Here is a 22,994-nt window from a genome sequence, read left to right as displayed (position 1 = left end):
TGTAAAGCAGATCTCTGCAACTGATGATATCCTACGAGAATCTCTTTCAAACAGCTTAACATCTAGACAGGTTCACAACAAAACAGACAGCCCATCAGAAAAATAGGCCCCAAGCCACTTATTTCATCTATTTCTGCACTCATTTTCGAGCCATGTAGACTTGACTGGAAAATCTATAATTTTCACTCATTTTCACATCGATTTTTTTTTTAAATCAGGTCCTTTCCTTCTTGGATTCGAAGAAATGTGTGTATTTTGGCAATTTTGCATATTATGTGTAAAGTTGCATATTCTGGTAAATTACTCCATTTGCACCGGTCAGATTCCAAAGATAAAGAAATTCCCAGTGATTGCCAGAATGAGTTGGAGCCTGTTACACCTCACCTGCCTGTCATACAGGTGTTAAAGAAAAGGTGCCTCCCATTTAGAAGAGAAAAAGAGGTAGCAACTCTTACTCAGCACTGGTATCTGAGGAAGCTGGTGGCTCTGATATCCACTGAGCAGTGAATCTCTTCTGGGTTTTCACCTGGACCTTAAAGGAAGTATCCAAAGTGCTGAACTTATTTGGGACCTAATATTCAGCACCTTGGAGAGTTCATACACAGTTCAGCTTAGAATCAAGAGTGGCTTTACAGACACACGGTAGAACCATAAGTCTCCACACATTAAGGCAGTTGAATATGAACCTGGATTCCAAATCAGTCTTTAGGGATTGCCTTCATCTTCAAGGGGCATTTAAGACTCATTAACTCTACAAAAGACTTCATGGAGATGGCTTCTTGATATGAATCAACAAAGCTGCCAGCACTTGATGCTCTCTTTGAAGTGGGCGAGGATACAGGCACTGACAGAGACCCCATCAACCAGCCCTTCAAACTTTACCACTGCAACACATCCTGGTAACAAATTTTATGTTGTTACTATTTTCACACTTGAAATGAACGAGCAGGCGATTGAGTTTCTTAAATATAAGGCCAAAGAAACTTCAGATGACCACAAGCATTTTGGTCATATTAGAACTAATAGCAAAATGCATTCTGATCTGGAGTTAAATACACAAGGCCAGGCCCATCCTTATACAAATGGATTTTGCTTCCTGCAGTCTTTCCACCCTTGCATCTAAATCTATTCCGGAAGGTCCCCAAACACCCTAAAGTGCAATTAGAATATATGGGGTGGGGGTTAAGGAGCTGGATAGCTGAGCAGCTTAGGCATCTGGCTTCCGACCCAGAGGTTGGGAGTTTGAATCCCCACTCTGCCTCCTGGAAAGGGGCTGAACTTGATTATGCCTTGGGTCCCTTCCAACTCTGCAGTTCAAAGTTTCTAAGGCAGTGGTTCCCAAACTTTTTTGTTTGTTTGTTTAGTCACACATGCCCCTTTATAATAGCTAAGTAACCTGCATCATCACATTTGCATAAAAATAAATTTTTAATGTGGTAAGTTCATCCCTTCTCAACGGAAAAGGAGAGCTTTCTTTCTTCTCCAAATGGCCTCATACATACACGCTCACATTCCTATCCTGCTTGGAATGGTTAAGGAAGAAATTATTTAACAAGGGCTACAATACGTATATAGTGATCTGCAACACCCCCAGAAATGCTTTTGTGACCCCCCTCGGGGGTCAAGGACCAGATAATTCCACCTGCCAGTAAATTATTATTCAGTTGTATTCCACTATTGGGCATAAGACCATAGATTTAGTTGCCTTTTTTCTATGATGTTCCATGCAGAATATACTTCAAAATGAAAAAACCTAATATTGCTGCAATTTGCCAAACTGGAAACCTCTGCTGTTGTTTAGTCATTTAGTTGTGACTGACTCTTTGTGACCCCATGGACCAGAGCACGCCAGGCCCTCCTGTCTTCCACTGCCTCCAGGAGTTGGGTCAAAGTCATGTTGGTAGCTTTGATGACACTGTCCAATCATCTCTAGTGGAAACCTCTAGAATCATAAAATTTTGGTGCTGTTGTGGCTGAAAGGTTTATTAAAAGTGGCCATCCCCTGCTGAGATTCTAAATTGATTTTAAATTTTTGGTGGACAGGCTTTTTCTAACTGTTACTCTACAAATTAATGGTGTTAAGCCAAATCAATCAGTCAGTCAAAGGGCCACTCCATTAAAAGCAAAAAACAAAACAAAATAACAACTACAAGCAAGCAAATCACTCAACTGTGTTCTTTTTCAATTTTAGACCAATTACACCTCTTCATAAATAAGACAGAAATAAATTTACACTTCCACATGCATTCAGACAAAAAAATTATTTTAATTCGCTCCTGTTTAGAAATCTTGAACCCAAACTCACATTAGATTGCAAAATATTACACTACTGGCAGACAGAAGGGGACTGGGTAGCAGACATTGAATTTTTGCAGCCCTAGTCCTCATTTCCCCATAACTAATGATGTTGTATAGCTTTTTTTTTGTTGAAGTCTACAAAAAGCCTCAAGGGGGGAATATCAGAACTCCCAAAAGTGCAGATTTTCCTATTGAAACATCACACTTGATCTTATACATTATAGAGCCAACACTTGCTGTATCATATTATCATGTTCTTGGTTTTTTTTTTTTAAATGTCCTGGGGGTATCACAAAGCAATGAGACATTAAAACCAAATTATCCTGCAATGAAAGCATATATTTATTTGGGGCCCTCATACAATGCATGGGAGACTTATGTGCTGTAAATGATCACATACAAACCTAATCCTTCATTAGATTCTTGTTTCTTCCCAAACATCAACTCAGGCATATACGGGTATAAACACATGGGAGATTTGGGGGAAAGCATTCAAGCAGAAGCTTTTGAACAAGATTTAAAGTGACTGGTGGAAAGGAAAGTGTGCGCATCCACACACACACACACACACACACACACACTACGTATGGAATTGCATTTATGTGTCAAAGGGGAGCTAATTCTGGTTATTTCCCTGCATTTTACACTGCAAGACAACCATTGTGATTTTCTTTTTTGTGTGTGGCTGAGATATCATTGCCCTAATTATTCTTGGCATAATTGAATCCCAGTGATGGCGCACAGAGTATAATTTAAAACTTAATCCCAAGGCGTATATGATATACACTTTATTTACCTGTAGACCCATGGTAAATGCCAAAAAAAAGTCTGCCTGATATCTGAAATAGCCCCGATTCTGCAGATATTCCTGACAAAATATTCATCAAAATATATTTCAGTTATTCCCCATTTCTCCCACCTGACAAATCTTTTTATCGACTAAGGGGGGGTGTCACTTGGGAAGTACAACAAAAGGCAAGCTCCACCAACATTTTAATTGGATAAAGCCACAGCATGCCTGCCAAGATGGCATTGCCAACGAACAATGACCCAGCAAAGCAATATATCAAAAAGGGATGGCATTTGGCAACATGCTAAGTTTCCTCCAATGGCAATAATTTGCATTGGTGTGTATTATAAATGGACAGTACACTTTCCTTTAAAATAAATGCAGTACTCAAGCTTTGTTTAAGAACTTTAAAATCTTTAAAGCAATTACAAACTTTTTTTTGCCTCACTGTTGAGAGTCCTGAGAAAACTCTCCAGGACTTAAGAAAAAGAGACTCACCTGTCCTGGGTGGTGCCAGTTGTGTGGACAGGTGCAATCGGACCACCATCCCCCTCCGGCCTCCTTTGCCTTTGCTAAGGTTTTCGGGGGACTCTTCTGTGCATTTTTCTCCCGCGGCGTGCTACACTTACTCCTGGGTTGTGTCGGAACCGGACCTAGGGGTCCAGGAGCAGAAGGCGGCTGACGATGGTGATGGTAGTGGTGTTGATGCTGGTGCGGGTGATGGCACCAGGGCCCCTGGGTGTCCTGCTGCCAACCACATGCACAGCGCGCATCCCTGGGAGGCAGAGGCACCCCCCTGGTCGGATCAATCCCCTCAGACCCCCTGAAGCAGCCGTGCTGCCGTGGAAGGTGTGCGTTCATGCTGAGCTGCTGTCAAGTTCTCTATCCCCCACCCTGCTCTTCCCAGCCGATGCACGCTCTTGCACTGAAAGCTTTCCAAGTACCATTGACAGCTGCAATCAGCAGTGCATCGTGGGATCTCGGGGAGTGGAGCTGCACAGCATCATCGGCTTGCGAGTAGCTCTCTGTCAATAGATGACTCAACTCGCCGAGCAACTTGACAGCATCCCCGCTCCAGGCAGAAGCAATCAATGCTCCGCACAGCTGGGTTTACATGGCTCGGCTACAATACATCCCTCTGTTCAGCAATGGAGGAGGAGGGAAGCAAAATCGCAGGAGAAACCAAAAATAAAATAAAATCAAAAAGGAGCAGAAAAATGAATTTTCCCTGCCCTTCCTCCCAGCCCCGTAGACATGCCAGAAAACTCTCAACAGCCAGAATTCTTCTCTCTGGAAACAAGGGTCGCTCACCTAGAGTAAACTGAGGTTAATAAACGCAAGAGCTACCAAGAAGGATCTCCCTTAAGTCTTCTTTTTGCTGAGGCAGAATTAGCCTCAGATCTGAGCTCAGCTAAAATGGAACCACCGGACTCCTGAGATGAGCAGCTCAGGGCAAAAAGACCGAGGCTCGGACACAGAGAAATGTATTCAACTACATTTACTGGCTTTCAGGCGGAGTGCACAGAACAGTTTACATTGGAAATCTGAGAGACAGGGTGGAGAGGGGAAAGGAATGGGGAAAAGAAAAGAGGGAGATGAGAGAAGAAGAAAATAAACAAACTTGGGTGGTGAATACACTGGCACCGTAAAACACTCCAATTTGGCATTGCTGAGATTTAATTGGCACCCTGTATTATGGGAGAATTCACAAGCATTCAAAGTGCTGGTTTGAACCCCTAAATGGCTTGGGTCCAACCATCTAAACAGTGGTCCCCAACCTTGGGCCTCCAGATGTTCTTGGACTTCAATTCCCAGAAATCCTGGCCAGCAGAAGTGGTGGTGAAGGCTTCTGGGAGCTGTAGTTCAATAACATATGGAGGCCCGAGGTTGAGGACCACTAATCTAAAAGACCACATCTCCCTCTATAAGCCTACCTGAGTATTAAAATCATCAAGAGATACCTTTCTGTTGGACCCACCACCCTCTCGGGAGCACTAGGTGGAGAACACAGGAGAAAACCTTAGCTCTTGCTGCTAGTAGACACTGGAACTCCCTCCCACAGGAGGCCAGCCTGGTCCCATCTTCGCTGTCCTTCCACAAACAGACATTTCTCTTCAGGCAGGCTTTCCTCCAAATGACCGGTTGACCAAGGGGATTTTTTAAAAGGGGTCATTTTATCCTGTGTTTGACTTGTGTTTTTAATCTTGCTCTTATTAGGCGTTTTAATATGACCTTTGTTTAATGCTTTTTAAAATACTGCATTAATTTATTATTTGGTATTTAATTGTTTCTTTTAATACTGTTAAGTTGCCTGGGATCCCAGAAAGGCAGCATATAAACAATTTAAATAAATAATAGAATTCACAACCCAGGGATCACACAGGGGCTTCAGATTGATTTGGGAAAACTGTGTTCACACACAACAAAATGCGATTTGCATGTCAGCCCACAGCCTTTGGTTTTTTCCCTCTGTTTCTCTGCTGATCCTTTTCTGGTTCACTGTCAGTAGGCTTGGTTTTGAAAGAGCTGCACAGGGTTCAAGAAAAAGTGGTGGCATTCCAAAGTTTTTCTCAATGTGTGCAGAAATACCATTTACCATGGGAATGTCTTTTATCTTGTCTGACTCATTTCTGGTTTTTTTGTATTTATTTTTTTTAAAATGTCTCATTTGAACTTGAAAGGATGATCTGTGCTAATATATATTTCTTTTAAAAAAATCAGAGGATTATCAGGGGAAATCAGAGGATGATTCGGGGGGGGGCAATGCTCCTGTGGCAACCGCCTATGTCACAGAAACACCACCTTCAGACACACTCCCCATATTTATTTATTTATTTATTTATTTATTTATTTATTGGACTTATATACCACCCCATAGTGCTACAAGCACTCTCCGGGCGGTTTACAATTTTAATTATACAGGCTACACATTGCCCCCCCAGCAAGCTGGGTACTCATTTTACCGACCTCGGAAGGATGGAAGGCTGAGTCAACCTTGAGCCCGGCTACCTGGGATTTGAACCCCAGGTCGTGAGCACAGTTTTAGCTGCAGTACAGCGGTTTAACCACTGCGCCACGAGTTAAAAGAATGAATCGACAGATCACATGGGGAAAAGTCCACTTGAAAAAGTAAAAGCTTCCCAGAAACAGGGGGGGGGGGGAAAGACACGCTAGGAGCAAAAAGGACCAGTCTGATTTGAACTGGCTCACATGTCCCATGATCAGAAAAGGAACATAATTTGAATTGACTGTATTATAATTGCAGCATATCCAGCGGTATTTGATCACTTACTCACAGTCTCAGACATGAACTCATTTCTACTGTTGGAGGTACCATACCACTCACTTTCACACATTTCTGAGAGGGGGAAAGTCAATCAGCAATTGATCCCAGTTGAACTGACACAACAAATCTCGGTGACTCGCCATGCCCTTAGGGATGTCTAGGAGAAATGGTTACTGATGGAGGCAACACTGGGAGGGATCAAATACCAGTTAATCCAGTTAGAGCCATGGAGGGACCCTCTTTCCCCCATTTCCCACTCTTTATGGGATGGATGCAAGCAGGAATGTTTTGGAAATATACACACTTCTGAAGCTAAATCAGGCTTAGTGGTGGAACAGAAAAAAATGCTTTAACAACATCCTTTTGAATCCTTCTAGCATACTTCAAAATCTTATCAACAACCCGCTGAAGCAAGATCCCTTAGTTCTGTAAGGAAGATCCAGTGTTCGAAGGCTGTAGTTGCTCCACAGGACACCAGATACGAGGACATCTCCAAGAAAGCCCCAGGACAACTTCATTTTTTAACAGACCCAACTCCAGGAGGCAGTGGAAGACAGGAAGGCCTGGCGCGCTCTGGTCCATGGGGTCACGAAGAGTTGGACATGACTAAACGACTAAAGAACAACAACAGGCCTATCCTAGGCCATGAAAAGTTCCAGCTGAACTTCTCTTCAAGAGAGTATAATTTAGGTGTAAGTCTAACAAGTGGAGAAACGTCATATTAGAGCTGTATGATAGTGAAACCAATTACTTTGGGAGGTGGTGATCACTCCAACATTGGAGACATTGAAGAGAAAATTAGACAACCATCTGTCATGATATATTTTGATCTGGATTCCTGCATTGAGGGGTTTGGACTCAATGGCTCTATGGGCCCCTTCCAGCTCCACAGTGTTATAATTCTATAATACCAGGAGATGTTGCACAGATTATAGGGTATATGTATGCATTAGAAATGAACAAATACATCACTTCTACTTTTGGTTCTTAAGTTCAGCTCACCTTGATCTTCATACAAAAATCACACACATTTCTCTCAATATGCGTGTTCTGTAAGCATTTTTAAATATCCATATTTAATGCAATCAGTTTTTCTGATATAACACATTCACTTATCATTATCCTACTTTTGTGTGCACTTTGAATAGCAATTAAAAAAACAAAATGGAGGATTCCACTGTAGCATTCAGGGAAGTGTGAATTTCCAAGGATAACTGAGTTTCAGACCACATATAGGCTCCAAAAACGGGAACTGAAGAAGTACGTGTATATGAACCAAATATATTTATCCCCATTCCTAGCTCACACAGGCCATGAATTGCAGAGATAAATAGGCACAAATCACCAGTTCGGCCAATGGCCACACAGCTTTTCCACGGTCCAGTGCCCCACCTGCTCTGGTGGATGCCCACTCATAGGCAGCTCCCCAGCTTCCCTGCCCTGCCTCCTCCTGGTGCTGCCTCTGGATGAATGCCCGCCAGAGGGGATGGGGCACTGGACCGCCGGACAGGTGTGTGGCCATCAGCCAACCCAACACAAACTGCCAAAGCAGTGGCTAGTGCCACCTCTAATTGCGGATGAATATACAAATGTGACATTTTGTATGAAGACTATCAAGGTAAAATCCCCAATGTATTCAACAGTATAAAGCCCTTCATCTTGGTGAACCTCCTTTAGAAGTGAAATCAAGGCAGCACTTCAGTGTAAAAGGTAAAGGTAAAGGTTCCCCTTGACAATTTGTCCAGTCGTGTCTGACTCTAGGGGGTGGTGCTCATCTCTGTTTCCAACCCATAGAGCTAGCGTTTTGTCCGCAGACAATCCTCCGTGGTCACATGGCCAGCGTGACTAGACACGGAAGGCAATTTACCTTCCCACCGAGGTGGTACCTATTTATGTACTCGCATTTTTGCATTTTGCATGCTTTCAAACTGCTAGGTTGGCGGGAGCTGGGACAGGCGACAGGGGCTCACTCCATCACGTGGATTCGATTTTACGACTGCAGGTCTTCTGACCTTGCAGCACAGAAGCTTCAGCGGTTTAACCCGCAGCACCACCACATCCCACTTCAATACCAATACTTTGATCTGTGTATTTATCAGGGTGCAGAGGGCTTTGCATGAATTTGCCAGTTGTAATTATTGTAGCAAGCTTGGCTATGGTAACTCAGGATCATGATCAGCCACGTCACAAACGGGGGTGGGGAGGGACTGTAACTACAAGAGTGTAGCTCCAGATTACACCGTCAGCATACTGTCCTGAAAACCTCTGATCCTGTCTCATTTCAGGAACTAAGAAAGGTCAGGCCAGGTTAGTACCTGAATGGGAGACTCCCGAGTTATAACAGGTGAGCTACAGCTAGGACTGGGAAATAATTCCATCTGAAAGCTGGAGAGCAATCCATGCATGTCCCTCAATCCCTTAACCACTATGCTGCAACAATTCCTACCTGAACAGAACAGGGGGATTTCTAGTAAAAGAGCTGTAGAACAATAATTTGATGAATCAAGGGCTGGGAAGGGATGAGCCATTAAAATGTGGTCCTCTTCAGCATCCGTTAAGTGCCTTTTAGCATCAAGAGAAGCGGTTTCTTGTTAGAACCATTTGGAGGCAGCTCTGTTTTACATGTTTGCATGGATGTGAAACAAGGTCTGACTGAACTGCTTCTGAAAGGATCATGCTTGGTTTGAGGCTGAGCAGCGACCATACACAGGGCTGATAGCAACTCCCAAAGGCAGAGTTATAATTAGCATGGGGAGAAGGGAATAGCACAATCCAGAACCAAACTTTAGCATTAAGTACAGATTTATTACCATTAAACTAAAGAATCTGAAGTGCATTAAACTTAGGTAAGCCTAGGTGATGAGGTTGTTTGGGGTCTCATACCGTACTATAGTGCTAATTATATGCAATTGAAATAAATGTAATTTTTTTCTTCCACCCTCATTTATATCTGCTAGCATTTTTTCCCCTTCGGTATGACTGGATTTCTAAACTGGATCCTTTAGATTTGAAGATCCTCAGGGCAGAAAATAATAATCTTCTATGTTTGTGTGTTGTCATCACTGACTATCAATCACAGTTGTGGAAATAGAGCGAGAAGGGTACACCAGAGTTAATCGAGTCCGACCCTAATGTTTGTGCAAAACATTGTCTATTTTGGTGTCAGAAATGCCACATTTTGCCCCAAATCACACCATTTATGCTGCTGCGCAAAGGGTGCTAATTGCCCTAAATTGGACAGGCTGCTGCTTTATTTAAGAAATCAAAGCACTGGCATATCTCTTTCTTAATGATAATCCAGTCCTTCTGTGCTTCCTGTGTGTATCCTTAAGGAAGGAAGGAAGGACGCTAAAGACGTTTGATATATTATGACAGGAATTTGTTTGGGGGAAGCTCCTTGTCTGACTTTTAGCTGGAAGCAAGAAATTCCCTGGGAATTTGGAACTCCTCGTTAAAGGGTCTCTTTAAGCTGCATACGCTGGATAGCTAGAGAAGGGGAGGTGATTTTTGTAGCTCATTTAGAGGGGGGAAATTGGCTTGATTTTTGTATAATAAATCGTGACTCAGTCTAGTATGTCATGTGTTGTTGCTGTTCATCTGAGGTTTTATTAACCTAATTTTCAGACCTGCTAAGGACCAGATGATTTCTGTGATGTCCTGATATATAAATTCAAGGAGGGTGTATTTTCTTTTTCACAGGACTGTAACACTGATTTTTTGGGCTTCAGTGTTCGCTCAATATCACCTTTTCACAATCATTTCTGAACAATAGAAACTATTTTTTGTTTTAAAGGGACCCTGTCTAGTAATTCCCTTCCTTTTATGCTGATTTCATCCCTCTCTTTTTTTCCCTGCTTTTTTCTTTTCTTTTCTTTTTTAAATTTATTTTTATTCATACATACCAACATACAGAACATAAAACTAAAACCTAACAGTAATAACAATAAAACATCAAAACTAAACATCCCTACTACACCTAATAGATCAGAGATTTCACCATCATCTGGTCACCTGAATATCATCAAAGGTTTGACAGACTGAAGTGGGACACCCTTTCTGACATTCTTGGAAAACAGACACTTATCTCAATTCAACATACACTTGCATGGTGTTTATTTAAGTTAAAGGCTTGGTGAGGAGGTTTTTCCTCTTGTCAGTCATAGAATGACAGATTGGCTACATTTGAGCCATCAGTGATTGGACAGAAAATGTTAATGAATCTGAGATCCAACGTAGTAAAAATGGTTAAAAGCAAACGGTGCATGCCTGCTGAAGCTGATCTACCATTAAACTTAATCAGCATAAGGATGGCTTATGTGCCTACTAAAAATAAACATTTGAGCACGTTTGCCCTGGAGAGAATACACAGATGAGAAACAAAGACATATCTGGGATTTTAAAAACCCCTACTAATCCATTTTCCCCCAGCTAAAAGTGTAGAAAGATGGAGAATGATTGGATTGTAATCACATTGTGGTAAATGATAGCTGGAGAAATGTTTACACTTATTTCAGAAATTCTAGAAAATATGTCTCAAACAGTAAGGGAAAGAAACCTATATGCATCAAGCATGGCAAGGTTCTCTGGTGTGCACAGGTATGTCAATGTGGACCAGGTTCCTCTATGTACATGTTGGGATTCCACCAAGTAGCTGGTCTATAGCACTGGTTCTTAACCTTGGGTTACTCAGGAGTTTTGGACTGCAACTCCCAGAAGCCTTCACCACCAACTGTGCTGACTGGGGTTTCTGGGAGTTGCAGTTCAAAAACATCCGAGTAACAAAGGTTACGAACCACTGGTCTAGAGCATGAGATTCTTGGCAGTGATGCGGTGGCCGCATTGCAAGTGCTCCTTGTGACCCATCCCCAAGAACATCACAAATATTCAGGGAGATAGGTTGATTTAACAAATCAGTTAAACTAGATTTCACTTCTACTAGGGGCAGGTCTTTTGCAAAGCTAATGGACCTAAATTGCCCATTCAAAGCCAAGCCATGCCAAATACTATCCTTCGTGTTTTTGGACTGTACTTTCCAAAATTTACCAATAATTCCAGGAACTGCAGTCCACAAACCCATATTAACACACCTGTACTCCCTCCTGGGGCTTTTGGCTTATGTACCTGTACCATCAGCTTCTAAAGCCTTTACTTCCTGTTGTTAATTTTATTTCTGGCAGTTGTAGTTCCATGGGAGGTACCCTTTGCATAGACCCTAGTGAGGAGAAAGACTACAACTCCCAGGAAGTACTGGGTAAGCTTTCTTCCCTTCCCTTCCCTTTTCTTTTTTTCTTTTCCTTTTTATTAATCAACAACAGGAAATAAAACATTACAAAATTGGAGGTGCAAATTAAAAAAAACTTGATGCTTTCGAACTGTGGTGCTGGAGGAGAATCTTGAGAGTCCCCTGGACTGCAAGGAGAACAAACCTATTCATTTTGAAGGGCGCACTGGAAGGACAAATCCTGAAGCTGAGGCTCCAATACTTTGACCACCTCATGAGAAGAGAAGACTCCCTGGAAAAGACCCTGATGTTGGGAAAGTGTGAAGGCAAGAGGAGAAGGGGACGACAGAGGACAAGATGGATGGACAGTGTCACTGAAGCAACCAACATGAATTTGACCCAACTCTGGGAGGCAGTGGAAGACAGGAGCGCCTGGCGTGCTCTGGCCCATGGGGTCACGAAGAATTGGACATGACTTAACTACTAAACAACAACAACAACACTGCCCCAGCATGGTGTGAATTCACTAACAGGGTGGTCTATAAATTGAATGAATGAATGAATGAATAATTGAACAAATGAACAAATGGAGGAATGAAGGAATTCCAATTCCTGTGTCTTCCTTGGAGAAGGAAGCTTTTAGCTTGACTTTCAGAAAAACAAATCATTGCAAGCAAGAGTTGAAGAGTTTATTTTGAGCCACCCTTGTAGCTGTGTCTTAGGGCATATGAAAAGGTTTCCTAGCCATTCCCCCCCCCCCAGGAGTCTCTCCTAGTCACTCATCATCTATGTCACTTTTCTGTACTGTTTCTTGCAAACAGCTCATGCAGTTATTGACCCTGATCTCATTACTGTGCTCCTTCACATTTGGGTCTACAATTCAAGGGGAGTTGGGATGACAAGATGGCATCATAGGAACCAGGGACCTTTATGGACTAGAAGAGAAATCTCAAGAGGCATTGATTTGGAAAACACTTGGGAGAAACGAAGCATGTCTAGAACAAAGCACAAATTTTGAATGTGGGACTAAAAAAAAGATGTGTAAACTTAAGTCAATGGGAGGGTAAAACATACATTTAATGTATACATCAAGAAATGGAGGAAAATGCACGGAAATTTTAGAGGAGGAAGAAAATGTGATGTCTTGCAATCCAGCATGAAACAGGGACAGGAAAAATAAAGGCGGAATTTAGGGAAATACAACAAAATGAAAATTGTGAACTTTTCACTAAGTTCATCCATCAAGTGTTTTATTTTTTCATGTACAACAATCTACATTTATTTAAATACAGTCATGTCATCTTCTTCTGGTGGCTGCACAAGGGTGGAGGGCAGGGTTTCTCTTAAATTGGGCTTATTTTTGGGGTAGGGCTCATATTACGGGCATCCTGAAAAATCATACTAGGGCTTATTTTCAAGTTAGGTCTTATTTTTGGAAAAAATGGTACATAAGTTTGTAAATTCAAGCAACAGCAAATGAATGTTTTTCATTCTTTCTCTTACAAATATCTCATAGTGAGTTACTAAGATTTTAAGTGCCAGTTAATGAGAAAGACTGGGGAATTTGTAGCTCTTCAGTGGATCTCTGTATTTCTACTATGTAGCAAAAAGGAATGTTGCCAGAAATCGAAAAATCTGCAACACAAAATAGGTAGGGAGACACAAATCAGTAAGCAGAGCATTCCAACTAAGTGATGCAGAATTTTTCCCTGCTCTAATTCGCAGCCAACACAGTACAACATTCTGACAGAAGTGTACTTCATGATTTGAAGAAGCAAGCTAAACTAACGCAGTTGGTGGCCAAGTCAGTTAGTTTACTGTGCAGCCTAAAAAAGATGGCATCATGATAAATTTGAAAGAGCAGATACGTGTCATGATAGCTGCTCCCCACCCCCACTCTGAGACTGCTTTAACTGCTATGGTGTGGTATATAAGCAGCACATTTTACTTTTGCTTTTATAAAGAAGGTCAGAAATGCACGCTGCTGGATTGGTCTGTACAAACCGTTGAGGAGTCGGTCTTTTGCAAAGCTAATGGTTCTTAACTATCCATTCAAGACCAAATCACCCTCAAACACTTTGGATTACCGCGGTAACAACTTCAAACAGAGTACTGTTTCCTGGAAATATCCATTAATCCCCTTAATGATTATGAGGGTTGCATCTATGTCCAGAAAAAAAGAGAAACATGGGGGGGGGGAAGCATATAATGTCATAGTTTCTGTTAAGCAGAAAGTCCCAGGGTTTCAACCTCGGCACACACACCCCAAAAAGTCCCTCTATCTGTGCCACCCACCCTTCTTAGCAAAGAAACTCTGCTACTGGTGTCATTTCGAAAGCATTCTTTAAGTTCTTCTTGGCACATTCATTGACGTTCTCTCTGAAGAGAATGCCTTTACTTCTCAATGAAAACAGTTTGTTTCATTTCTATCCTCATAAATCTTTCCTGCACTGAGCTAAGAATACCTATATTTCATTCTTTAGATGATGTTAGTTTTGAATGTTGATAATAGGCATTAACTGATCTGTCACTTTTGTAGACTTGCATATTCTTATTTCCCCAGATACGTGCTGATATTTCTCACACCTTGGAAAGAAATCACATCTGCTGGCACATTATAATATGTATTTGTTTTGACTTCTCAGTCTTTGCGGCTGAACCAATCTTAGTTCCTTCAGTAATTGTCGATTTATTCCTCCAGTTTACCAACCGATGGAAATCAACAATGTAGAGAATTGATGCACCATCACATTACTTTCAATTCATGGCACTGAATTAATGACCTCCAAAAGCTTCTGTCACTAACAACCCTGCTCCGGTTTTGCAAAGTCAAGACCATGGATCCTCCTATTAAGTCAATCCATCTTATGTTCAGCCTTCCCCCTTTCCTGCTGCCATTCCATTTTTCCAATCATTATCTTCTTTTCCACTAAGTCATGTCTTCCTATGATATGTCCAAAGCAAAAAATTTCCTAAATTTATTGACTTTTAGCTTCTAATGAAAGTTCATGTTTGCTTTGATGTAGAATCCACTTACTTGTCTGAATGTGATGATGGAATCAAAGTATAGAAAATCTTTAACATGTTCTTCGTCGTCATCGTCATCTAACAACAACTTTTTCTGTGGTTATAATTTTTGTCTTTGGAGAGTTCAACTGCAATTCTACTTTTGTACTTTCTTTTTTCACCTTCCTTGGTACTTGCTTCAAGTCATTGGTGTTTCCTCTGAGTAATATGGTACTATCTGTATATCCAAAATTAAGGATGCTTCTTCCACCAATTCTCACTAATTTTTCCTCTGAATGTAATCAATTTTTCATATGACATGTTGTGCACGTAGATTGAGCAGATATGGGAATAAAACACACCTTTGTCTGACACTTCTGCCAGTTGGAAAACCTTTCCATTTTCCTTATTCTGTCTTAACAGAATACAGCTCGTGTCCAGAGTACAGACTAAAATCAATTCAATCAATTGTTGCAGCATATCAATTTATTCTGAACAATCCACAATATGCTGTACTGTTTGGGATCTCCTTTTTTGGGATCAAAATATGCATTGAACATCCCATCTGTGTGTCATCATTTTGTGTTTCATATTTGTTAGCATATTCACATTAGGACTTTGATGGATTCTATCTCTGTAACCTGAAATAGTTCTACCAGTTTCCCATCTACCCTAATGGCTTACTTCTTCTAGTTGCTTTGAGAAGAGCTTTCACTTCACTTTCTAAAATTATATTTTCAAAAATTACACATTTTTAATCTAGGGGTCACTCATTCCTATTACCTATGCATTGTCCTTCTAAAAATCCAACTGGTGCCCAGAAGTGGCCAAAAAGTGCAATAAAAGCCATTTGGGCTGGGTGGATGGGAGTCAGAGATGCAAGGGTCTTCTCTAAACATGGAAAAATGTATTCCGTATCCCTTAGAAGGCACAAAGGGACCTTTCAAGGCTTAAACAAATAATGTGGCACCCTGGGGTGTCAGGGGTGCTGGGGGCTACACTTGGGCCCAGGTGGGCAGAATGTAGCCCTTAGTAATATGTTGCCCACCCTTACTGTAGTCCATCATTCAATTATGTGGTTCAATTATGTTGTGCTGTTACATCTGTGCTCAGGAAGAAGAAGAAGAAGAAGAAGAAGAAGAAGAAGAAGAAGAAGAAGAAGAAGAAGAAGAAGAAGAAGAAGAAGAAGAAGAAGAAGAAGAAGAAGAAGAAGAAGAAGAAGAAGAAGAAGAAGAAGAAGAAGAAGAAGAAGAGGAGGAGGAGGAGGAGGGTTAAACTCAAAGAAAAGGAAAATAATAATCCAATATAGAAAGGTTGTTCCTTTGGGAATATAAACCATAGGTCCGATACAGTATGTGCCTCCTTTAAAATCATTGCCAGTCTAAAATCCCAAGGCTAATAATAATCCTAATGTGTTGTCAAGTGAATTCTGACTTGTAGTGGCCCTTTTTCAGGGTTTTCCAGGTAGAGAATACTCAGAACTGGTTTACTATTCCCTTCTTTCTGGGACTGTGCCCAAGGATACACAGGGTCTTCTCACAGGAGGCGCAGTTGAGAATCAAATCCCCAACCGCTGGCATGGGACCCAGATGCTGAAACCACTGAGCTACTCCTGTGCAAACTGAATTAATTCGGCAGCTTCCAATAATCTCCACCAGGCCTTTCAGGTTTGTGAGGTCATGCTGAAAGCTGGTTTACTTCAAAAGCAAGCTTCAGTACAGTTTGTTAAAATAGAACAGTTTGTTAAGATTTTTTTTTAAAAAAAAATTATTTTATTTTAAAGACAAAGAGGAAAAAGCCTTATTTCAGTGTGAGTTTAAATCAAGGCTATTTGATATACACACACTGGTTGAATTTTAAAATAGGCATGATGTACATATTTTCCTATAAATCCTAATAAACTTATGGAGTGTGGAATGTGTTTCAATTTATTTTTCTCACAAAGACGGAATGTAACATAGCAGATCTTTTTAAAAAAGAATTATTGTGAACAGCTCGAAGTACTCACTGTTGATGATGCTCATGAGAGGCTGCTCCTTAATGCAAAATATCACAGTGATTTATAGACCACGTAGGATGCCGCTGTTTATAAAGGAGGACTGGCTTCCGTTTATTATGTGTTGATTATAGACTGTTCCTAAGTTTCTTTGGTGATACTTCTAAATCACGTATTTCCACGCAATCAATGGAATGTTTGTATGCTTTCAGCAGCTTTGGATGAAGGTGCAAAAATGCACCAGATCAAAAGTATTGGGGTGATTTGGGGTGACTACAGGCACAGCAAAGAGCCACTGCCTATTCATGGGGTGGAGCGATACTCCTATGGGGTTTTCATGGGCTTTAAATTTTTAACCAAAGAGGGGCAGCAATTTGAATTATAACCTGGCGGCAGCAAAGGAGAAACTGAGGGACAAATAAACTTCCAATAGAGCCCAAGATCTCCCCTGTCTATGCCAATCATTGAAATGCCAGTGAAGGCTCAGACTGACGTCATGATATGATATACACTGTACATGTCCACTTATATGTGCTCCGCTGGCAAATTTTGTGGAGCTACAGTGGGAAGAGAAACTATCGTTGCTAGCTAGGATTTGTATTCTACAAATTTGTTTCTCTTCTCTTATCCTGATCAGTTTATTACTAGAATATATGTGTGAGTGTGTGGCTACAGATGAATGCAGAATGCCCTTCCAGAATGCATTTCTCTTGTGTCGGATTTGATTGATCAGGTCAGAATTAGCGCACTAGAGTCTCCCTTTCATCTCTTTCTCTTCTCCTTTCCCCTCCCTTTTGCAGTAATGGCAATCCCACTGCTTGCTGGTCTTTCCGCAATTGCTAGAAAGGTAGCTGTGGATGGAAGTAAAATCTCTCTGTCTACTAGACCTCCAAAGTTGGCGGCCATGTGTAGCATCTTCATCAGGTTTTAGCCATTTACATCTTGTACATTTTGTGGGAAGGGATTTTTTTTTCAGGAAAATCCAGAAAGGCACAAATAGCAGTATGGATCCAGATAAAGATCTGTTGGATCTCAGGATGGATCAGACACCTATCGTCACTTGACTGAGGCATGGACCAGGCTGGAGGAAGTGGACTGAACATCCCTACTTCAGACTCTTCCATGTGACATGTGGCATGACCCTGTGGTTGAAGTAGGATAGTTGCTGGCACAACTATAGAAACAGACATTTCAAGGTCTTCTTAAGTGAGAAGACAGAAAATCTTGGTGAAGCTTGTACACCGTGAGATGAGGCTTCAATGTATGGAATTTTTAGTTTAGCAGAAAGAAAAGGGATGGAACCAAATCTAGATCTCTTTCTGAAAAGAAGACTAAAAATTCACAGATAATTCCATAGGAAAGAATAAAGACACCCATCAACCACAGTGACAGATAATATCTCCCCCTTATCACAACAATACATCCACAACAAAAGCACACTGATCAGCATAATCACCCAATCTCCTGAAAAGGACAAAAGCTGTTCCCACAGCTATAAATACTCAACTAACCAATGAACAGCAACACAGCATGTTCAGAGTTCCTACTCCAGTCCTCTGAAGATGCTGGCCACAGAGACTGGCGAAACGTCAGGAGGAACAACCTTCAGAACACGGCTAAAGAGCCTGAAAAACCAACAACAACCAATTCAAGTTTTGTTGTTGTTTTAAAATGAATGTGGGAGGGGAAAAAAACCTGTCAAAATGTGCATTCATGGAGAAAGTTCCAAGTGTTCAGACTGGCTTGGCTGTTGAGTTTGAGCAAACCGTCAGATAATAATAATTGTGAAAATAATACAAACATGTCAGAGGAACTCCCTTGCCTTACCTTATCCAGTCCCACCACTCCAAAAAACCAATCACTCACATCCCTAAGAACAGTGGCTCTCAGTCTGTGGATCTGAAGATACAGTCGACACACAGCTCCCAGAAAACCACATCATTATCCAAGATGTCTTGGGTTGGTCTCCTGGGCATTGAAGACAAACTGCACATGGGGAGTCAAGATGCTGGCCAGGACCCACTGCTGGGACTCACTGTCCTTTTCACACCGTCTTCCTCTGACCCATCAGATCCTTACCTGCCTGCATTAGGATTTGACCCCTAGAGTGTTTGGAGAATACAACTGCCTCACATCCCAAATCATAAGCCTTGGCTCACCATCAATGACAAGAATATTAACTATGTCCTCACAAGTATAGACAGAGCTAAATTAAGGTGAACACAGCAGGACATTTCTAATAAAAGAACTAATGAAGTGAGACAGCTAGACTACAACAGCAGGAAGTCAAACCAGGTGAAAATCTGCTTTGTTTGTAAACACATCAAAAGATGTGATGCCACCCCAATGGGGCAGGGACAGACAAACTAGTATCCGTCCACATATTTTGAGTGTCTTCTCCCATAAATTTCAACTTATGATCATGCAGGCTGGGAGTTATGGTTCAAAATATCTAGAGGGTACCAGATTGTCAACATCTGCAATAAAGATGGGAAGGCACTGAGAAATCACATAAATATAAATATAATACAAACGCTAGTTTCCCAGCTAGCTTAATAGGATTTCAGGGATGTGGTGGCACCGCGGGTTAAACCACAGAAGCCTCTGTGCTGCAGTGTCAGAAGACCAGCAGCCATAAGATCGAATCCACGCGACGGAGGGAGCCCCCATTGCTTGTCCCAGGTCCCGCCAACCTAGCAATTCGAAAGCATGTAAAAATGAGAGTAGATAAATAGGTACCACCTCGGTGGGAAGGTAACGGCGTTCCATGTCTAGTCGTGCTGGCCACGTAACCACGGAAACTGTCTTCAGACAAACACCGGCTCTACGGCTTGGAGATGGGGATGAACACCACCCCCTAGAGCCGGACATGAATGGACTAAATGTCAATGGGGACCTTTTACCTTTAATGTTGTTGTTGTTTAGTTGTTGAGTTGTGTCCGACTCTTCGTGACCCCATGGACCAGAGCACGCCTGGCCCTCCTGTCTTCTTTACCTTTAATAGGATTTCTTAAATCTTAAAACTGAGCTAGGCTAACTGGGGGAAAATGCCCATGCACTTGGAGAGCTAAGACAGTCTTTTTAAGGAGAAAGTAGGTGTAAAAACATTTTAAATAAATAAATTAAATAATATTGTGAGCCAGTGTGAATTATTTTTGTCCTTGAAAGGAGGGAGTATCTTTTGAGAAGCTGAAACTGCTTGACTTTCCATGCTGATTGCGCAGATTTGATGAGCTCATGTGTTACTTTTGCAGAAGTTACCAGTTAATTACTTTCCAAAAGGATTTCATCTGATTGGCTGAAAGTATTGAACCTGCTCATGAGGGGATGTAAGGCTGGCCAAAACAATGGTTTGGTTAAGCAGCTCTTGGCCGCAGCTTTGAGCTTCTTTATCCCTATTTGCTTCAACATGTAATTCACCCAGGTGGGTTGTGTCCTGGAAAAATGCTACTCTTTAAGGATAGCTTAGAGTTTTCTGTGGGAATTACTCCAACCTGCCTATACCTCTGACTAAGTTTTGTTTCACCATCGTCACGGAACAGCTTCACATTATCATGATTGTTTTAGAGTCATTAAGCTTACTCTCGAATGCATGTGTTTCAATAAAAATTTATACAAATTTCCAGCTACGTTTTCATTAAGGGATTTTTGGTACTAGAGCTAGTGCATTTTTGACTCAAAAGTCTTTTTTAAAAAAAAAATATTTTGCAGGTTTTACGTTTTCCTACCTTGCAGATTTGGTTTGCAACTAGGAACAACAACTTGCTTGTTTTGTTCTCCTTGGAGCACCAAGGGAGCAACAGTTTTGGGAGAAGGGGCTCACAGGAATCCTTCCCAATCACGTCCAGGCTGACCTGCCAGGCAAGAACCAGCACCGGGCCAAACAAGGGTAGTGTGGCTCAGTGGATCCTCTCTGGGGCAGCCGAACATCATTCACATGGGGCAATAATAAGCATGATTCACATTCATTTGAAAACGGTGCAATTTTGTGCAAATCCCCTCCAACTATGAGCAAAAAGTGGCATTTTTACACAAGCCATCAATCTGCCAAGGAAAGAATTCTATAGAAAGTCTCTGCATCCTCACTAGCTCCTAATTCTTGCCTGCAAGGATGAGAAAAACGAGGATGAGCTTGAGGAGAAGGAAGTCTTCTGTTGGGCATGGCTGTGGATTCCATCTGGATAATCACCATGGTGTCCCTTCCACCAGAAAAAGGAAAAACAAAACAAAACACTGCACTCACAGTAGAAATGTTCTTTGCTGAGCTTCCTTCTGGAAGCAAAGAACGGGTGGCTGCAAACAGAGGTTTTGCAGAGAGCATCTTGCCAAGGACATCTTGGTCTTAGAACAACATAGCTCATCCTCCCCAGAGAACTTGAGGGGAGGCGGAGAGACAGAAATACTGACACACTGTTTGCCATGCTTTGTATCTGAAGTGGAACATGGAATACAGCATTCCTTCCCCCCACCTGAAACAGTCTGCTCTCTCTCTCTCTCTCTCTCTCTCTCTCTCTCTCTCTCACACACACACACACACACACACACACACACACACACACACACACACACACAATGGCAAAAGACAAACCCACAACCCACCCCTACCAACTTCCTAAAGCCCTTACATACAAAAGCCAAAGATGGCAACAGCCATACTACAAATTAAATAAATTACACAGCTAAACCATGAAATCAAATCCAACAGAGAAGAGGTGCTCAAAATCCTGTATGAAAAGCAATGTTTTTAATCTATCTTCTAAACATTTGGAGGGTGGGAATCTGAAACATCACCACTGAGAGTGAATTCTATAAAGAAGCCAACACCACTGAAAAAGTATGGTTCCCAGTGGAAGACTTCCAAGCCTCTTTGAGGATGGCTACTCAGAGCATCAGAGATCGGACATGTGGGTGGAGCGGGTGGTAGATAGGAGGGAAGGATGCCCCGACAGGTAGCAAGGTCCTAACCTGTTTGGGACTTTGTAGGTCAACATTAACACCTTGAACTCATTCTGAAACATCTCTCAAGCAGAAGTCAATAGCTTGCACAGATTTCTGTGCTTTGTCAGTCAGGCAAATAAGGTACTGCCACAAAAATGGATTTTCAACATTTTCTGATGGCTTACCTGGCTTGTTTCTGCTGAGTGTATTAACTCAAAAGTCTGGCAAAACAGGTCTAAAACCATCACTTGGGAAATGGAATGAAATTCCTGACATATCCACAAGGTGGCATGTGGCTTATGAAACATCCCGACAAGCAGAAAGAATAAGCAAGTTGGATACGACGGGGTTGCATCTTGCCATCACCAGATTTTGGGCAGCTGCTAAAAATCATTTTTTTGTGTGTGAAAGAAGCTATTCAGCTTTTTTTCCTTTTCTCTTTGCAAAGCATAAGAGAAAGGGGCAGGACATACAACCACTGCAAAAAGAGAAAGCTGACACAAGCTTTTTTTAAAAATTATTTGCATTGCTCCATTTGACAAATTAAAAATCTGTGCCACTCATTTTTGCTAGGCAATATATTTGCCAAGTAACATAAAATTTGGAGATGCATGGTCACTGCACAAACATTCCCCCATGTTTTTTTAAAAATTCAACCATCCTGTTTGATGTTGAAACAAAGGTTGAATACTGGAAGAACTGGAGTGATCCAAGTTCATTATGATGAAGCTCATAATAAAATGGTTCTACCCAAGAATCATCCTATGCTAGCTGCAATTTCATTACAGCAGATGGGTGATGAATTTTATAGCCAATAATGCTGTTGTGCCATCAAGTTGGACCCAACTTACAGTGACCCTAATAAGGCCTATAGGTACAGTAAGTGAGATATTTAAAAAGTGGTTTCACCAATTTCCATGACCTACAGTGGGGTCTCGACTTACGAACGGCTCGACATACGAACGTTTCGACTTACGAACAGCTCTCATAGGAATATATGGACTCGACTTATGAACTTAGATTTGAGTTACAAACTCTTTTTTTCCCCTTTTTTTAAAGCTAAGTCATCTGAGGTTAAAAGGAAAAAAGAAAAAAATCATCCCCCTCTAGTGGCAGAAGGCGGAATAGCAGCTTCCCATTAGTTTCTATGGACGAAAAGAGCAGATACAGATTAAATGGTTTTCAATGCATTCCTATGGGAAATGCAGATTCGACTTAATAACTTTTCAACCTGAGAACTGCCTTCCAATACGGATTAAGTTCTTAAGTCGAGACCCCACTGTAGTGGGGATTTGAAAAGACCCTGGAAAAGACCCTGATGTTAGGGAAGTTAGGAAAGTGTGAAGGCAGGAGGAGAAGGGGACAACAGAGGATGAGATGGTTGGACAGTGTCACCAAAGCTACCAACATGAATGTGACCCAACTCCGGGAGGCAGTGGAAGACAGGTGTGCTCTGGTC

The 22,994-nt window shown here is 41.6% G+C and overlaps 1 protein-coding gene across 31 annotated transcripts in view; it reads right to left on the bottom strand.

Moving 5' to 3' along the window:
- Positions 1–22,994, bottom strand: part of DLG2 (discs large MAGUK scaffold protein 2) — a 1,097,443-nt gene that overhangs the window by 408,326 nt on the left and 666,123 nt on the right. For 5 of the 31 annotated variants that reach the window (XM_078390158.1, XM_078390171.1, XM_078390172.1 and 2 more), the window contains exon 1: positions 3,587–4,620. The exons of the other annotated variants lie outside the window; for them this stretch is intronic. In XM_078390158.1, the coding sequence (XP_078246284.1) occupies positions 3,587–3,949 (363 nt within the window). In that variant the 5' untranslated portion in view covers positions 3,950–4,620. Of the gene's footprint in view, positions 1–3,586; positions 4,621–22,994 lie in introns of those variants that run through there. 31 annotated transcript variants of the gene reach the window in all.

Source organism: Pogona vitticeps, chromosome 3 (genome assembly GCF_051106095.1).
Source record: "Pogona vitticeps strain Pit_001003342236 chromosome 3, PviZW2.1, whole genome shotgun sequence".
Taxonomy (NCBI): Eukaryota; Metazoa; Chordata; class Lepidosauria; order Squamata; family Agamidae; genus Pogona; species Pogona vitticeps.
Note: the sequence above shows the minus strand (reverse complement) of the source record. Positions and strands in the feature narration are given on the sequence as shown.